Raw genomic sequence first — 4656 nt, 5'->3', positions numbered from 1 at the left:
AGAGCTGTTTTTTAATAGAATGAACTGTATGTGGATATTGGTATAAGATGGCTTCACCCTTGAGGTGATAACATAAAACAAAGTCCCATGTGAAGCATGCCAGATGCATCACATGTCATGTAACATAGTAATACCTCCATCTCAAAATATAAGCATTTTTAGTATAGCAGCAAGTCAAGTAGTTTTAACTTTGGTTATTAATGAAAAAGAAAAGATCAATCAGTTAAATTTGATGTTACTGAATTTATCATTTAAAAAACTATCATAATATGCAAATATTTTTATTTAAAACATCTTACTTTCATAGATATTGTTGGACAAAGTTGCATCTCGATACTATATCAATGTTCAAAAATATTTATATTTTGGGACAGGGGAGTACTTACTAGCGTTTGTACGGGATTCTTCATCAGATAATTAATTAACGACATACAACGAGATGATTGGTATCAACAGTAGCTCGCTGCAAACGTGGGAGCCGGGCGAGCCGCGGGAAATATCACAAACTAGCTGCACACTCGAATCAGAGCAACGGGCAGGACAGCCGCGGCGATGGCACGGCGCACAGCCGCTCAGCCTTGGGCGCGGTGAGCCCGAACACGTCGTCCATGTCGAGCTCGAGCGGCTCCGTCCCAGCTGGCAGCGACCAGTCGAAGCAGTGCAGGAGCTCCGCGAGGCCGAGCTCCACGGCGAACATCCCCAGCTGCATCCCCGGGCACGACCGCCGCCCGGACCCGAACGGCAGGTACTGGAAGTCCCCACCCTTGAACTCCACGCGCGCGCTCTCGTCGGCGAACCGCGACGGCCGGAACGCCGCCGCGTCGGTCCCCCACAGCGCCTCGTCGCGGCACATGGCCCAGTTGTTGATCCAGATGCGCGACCCGCGAGGGACAGTGTAGCCCCCGATGGCGCAGTCGTGGAGGCTCTCGCGGAGGAGGAGCGGCAGCGGCGGGTGGAGACGGAGCACCTCCTTGGTGACGCACCTGAGGTGGGGGAGGTTGTCGAGGTCGTCCTGGTTGACCCTGCGGCGGAGGCCAACCACGCCGGCTAGCTCGTCCTGCGCGCGCTTCAGTTCGTCTGGGTTGCGCAGGAGCTCCGACAGCGCCCACTCCACCGTGGACGCCACTGTCTTCGTGCCGCCGAACATGATGTCCTACACGGATCCATGGAAGCTTGGATTAGCTGCCGTGGAGAGTTGTGAAAAGATGGCAGAAGCTAATTACACGTTACGTGCCATGATTAGCCCCTTGATGTTGTCTCTGGTCAGGTGGAGGTCACCGAGTTCGACGCCGTCGGCTCTCTTGTGTCGTCCGCCGGGAGCGTCGACGAGGTACGCGATCATGTCGTCCACCATGTCGGACGCCGACACGTCGCCGTTCCTCAACTTGGCCAGGTGCTCGTCGATGATCCGGTCGATGAAAACGTCCAGCGCGTGCCTCGCGGCCGCCATCCTCTTACCGATGCCGTTGAGATCGAGCCACCCGAGGCAGGGGATGTAGTCTCCCATGTTGAACGCCATGAAGATCTCCGAGAGCTCGAGGATGATGTCGACGAACACCTTCTCGTCCTCCCGGCTCTGTGCACCGAACGCCGCCCGGAAGGTCACGTTGGTGGCGAACTTGAATACCAGATCACCGACACTGCCCGCGACTCCGCGCAGCTCGGCAACGGACCTGACGAGGGCATCCACCTCGCCGCGCACGACGCGCCACGAGACGTCGCGCCGGGGGCTGAAGAGCTTGAGCACGCAGAGCTTGCGCATCTGGCGCCAGAACGGGCCGTAGTGCGCGAACGCCATGTCGGCCAGGTCGTAGGAGACGTACACCATGGCGGCCGTGACCGGACGGTGCGAGAAGACGCTGTCGTTCTCGTGTATGATCTCCCTCACCGTCTCCGGCGATGACACCACGAACACGTCCGCCTGGCCAACGCGGAGGTGGAAGAAGCCGCCGTGGATCTTGGAGAGCTTGGCGAGGCCGCGGTGGGTGAACTGATGCACGGACAGCAGGTTGCCGATGACGGGCAAGCCGGGAGGCCCGGGCGGGAGGAGGATGGCTGTTCGACGGAGTCGGCTGGCGTACCAGAGGAAGAAGGCGATGCTGATCAATGAAGCGGTGACGAAGTAGGCATCTTGACTGTAGTACTCCATAGAGTGATCACTTCACTAGGGATTACTACACACTAACAAGTTCAATAGCGTGTTTATATAATGTTTGCGAGTTCCATATATTATATATAGCTGCTCAATTATGTTGTTTCTATTGTAAAACTACAAAAATAATATACTAAGACATCACGTGTATGAGGTAGGTGACATATCCAATGGAGCATGCACGATTATATATTTCTATATGGTTGGAAACTTTCCTCGAAGCTTTCATCACAACTTTAGGAGAAATAAAAACTATCAAATTCTCGCGTTAATCAGAAGGGGATTACTTGTGACTGAATTTGTCACCTTCAACTTATACGCCAGTTTTCATGAAAAAAGGCATCCCTTCATCATCCCCATTTATGGTGAAACTCGAACTCTAGCAGAGAACCTGTGGTTTAGGGGGTAGGTCCCTAGCTCCTGTTTGGAACTCCTGTACTCAGCACAACACAAGTGTAAATTATCTGCCCGTGTCATTTTTTCATGTTGGGCTTACTTCGTGCTTGAATGGCCCGTAGGCCGTAACTCTAAATTTCCATCCATTTTTGACCCTATGGCCTATCCATCGTAAAGTAATTGTGACTTCACCAGGCCATAGTAATTTTCCAAGAAATATCGGGCTCGGCCCGCTCGGCATCCCCATACCCATCGCTGACTTTCCTCATGCCCCGCCGGAATTTCAGAACAACCCCGCCGGGCACAATAGTATTCTTCATTCATTTTAGATTTGGTCAACATTTGTTTGGATTTCAAATATTTTAATTCCAAAATTTCCGAAATTCCTGAAATTTTGGTGCCCCAGTAAAAATGTCCAAAATGAAATTGCAGACATCCTGCAGCATCAATCGATTTCTTTCGTCTTCTCCAGTAGTTTTGCTTGTTATTGCTGTCTTTTTATAGCGTGTTTTTCTGTTTTGAATTTATTGTGGATATTCATCTTGAAGATCAATTTGATCCTGACTCCTTGTTGGCTTATCTTGTTTCAATTCGAACCTGGTGCCCGTACCTTAATTTGGATGCATAAATGCAATATTTGCTAATTCAGTGAAGTGATATGACAATTGTTTATTCTATGCCAATACTAATAGTTACTATTCTATGCTGGTTCATGTAAAGGAACCGATACTAATACATCGTGCTGGTTGATTTGAAGAACCGGTACAGACGAAGGTCATCATTATTAATTTTTGTACTCCAAGAACCCGCACAAGTTAGGAGGGTTCCATATCAATACCAGTTTTTAGCTATAATAGTAGTGTGTGTACTAGGCACACCAATGGTTTGTAATGTTGAATAGTTACAAATTACTTTGGACCTCCTCTAGAAATATAGTCGTATTTGGGATATTTTAATCCAGATAAACAAGATACTGAACATGTGTTGTGAATAACGGAGATATCTGGTTTGGGATATTTTAATCCAGATAAACAAGATACTGAACATGTGTTGTGAATAACGGAGATATCTATGAACATGCTAATAATAGTAATATAGCATCATCTAGTAACATGTTTACCACTAAGGTGATTAGAGTAATATACCCATAGAAGCGCCAGAAGATGAGGCATTGTTGTTGTCGTTGCCTCCATTGTAATTGTCGTTCTCCGCTCCTTCAGTGTCGCCTTTCTCTCCGTTTGTTGCCATTGACGTAGAGGAAGCCGAACATGATGAAGAGGATGCAGTGCCGAGAGCACTCATGCATACAACGCACTCTGAAAAACTTGATCACCTAACAACCCATGCAGGTTCTCCAGTGGACAGAGTTCTGAAGGCTTGCTCATCCTACTACCAACAACCGGGACTAAATGTTTTTTTTATTATTTTTTGCTGCTTGCATAATGATTTCCCCAAATCGAGTTGGTCCCGACATCCCCAAATAAAATTGAGATCCCCAAATCCCTACATCAAATCGATGTCACAGATCGAATGAACATACCATGTTTACATCACAGATATCCCCAAATCCTCACATCAAATTGATGTCACAGATGGAATGAACACACTATGTTTATACGTTATAAATTCAGAGATCGAAATATAATAGGAAAAGGACACAAAAACAACAAAGACACAAACACATTCAAAAGTGGATCGATCGATGGAGATGACAGCAATGGAGGCTGCAGCCGCCTACACCCGCCGCCTCCGCGCCGACATCGCCGAGGGCACCGGTCGCATGGCCCTCGCCATCGACGACCACGACGGAGGCCACCGCCTCCGCGGGAGCCGCCACCCGCTCGCCGGCTTGCGCGCTCGTGCAGCCCGCCCACCACCCGTTTGCCGGCTTGCTAGCTCTGCCGCCCGCCGCCAGCTCACGCCACCCGCCTGCTCGGCTTGTTCGCTGCTCGCTCACGACTGCTGCGTGTGTGCACCCACGGGTAGGGAAGAGAGATAGAGGAGAGAGAGGAGGAAAGGAAGGGGAGGGAAGAGAGAGATGGAGAGATAGAGGAAAGGTCATGAGGAGGACTCGTTGTGAGGAGGAGATGATAAGTGCGAGGGATAAT

The 4656-nt window shown here is 49.6% G+C and overlaps 1 protein-coding gene across 1 annotated transcript; it reads right to left on the bottom strand.

The window, feature by feature from the left end:
• Positions 1-321: 321 nt before the first annotated feature.
• On the bottom strand, positions 322-2187 carry LOC127777545 (cytochrome P450 84A1-like). The gene is made up of 2 exons (XM_052304151.1): positions 1235-2187; positions 322-1153 (listed from the first exon to the last, which is right to left on the bottom strand). Exons 1-2 carry the CDS (start codon positions 2147-2149, stop codon positions 524-526), a joined length of 1545 nt encoding a protein of 514 aa, XP_052160111.1. The 5' UTR covers positions 2150-2187; the 3' UTR covers positions 322-523.
• Positions 2188-4656: the final 2469 nt, after the last annotated feature.

The sequence above is a fragment of the Oryza glaberrima genome, chromosome 6 (genome assembly GCF_000147395.1).
Source record: "Oryza glaberrima chromosome 6, OglaRS2, whole genome shotgun sequence".
In the NCBI taxonomy this organism is placed as follows: Eukaryota; Viridiplantae; Streptophyta; class Magnoliopsida; order Poales; family Poaceae; genus Oryza; species Oryza glaberrima.
This window is presented reverse-complemented; position numbering and strand designations above follow the sequence as displayed.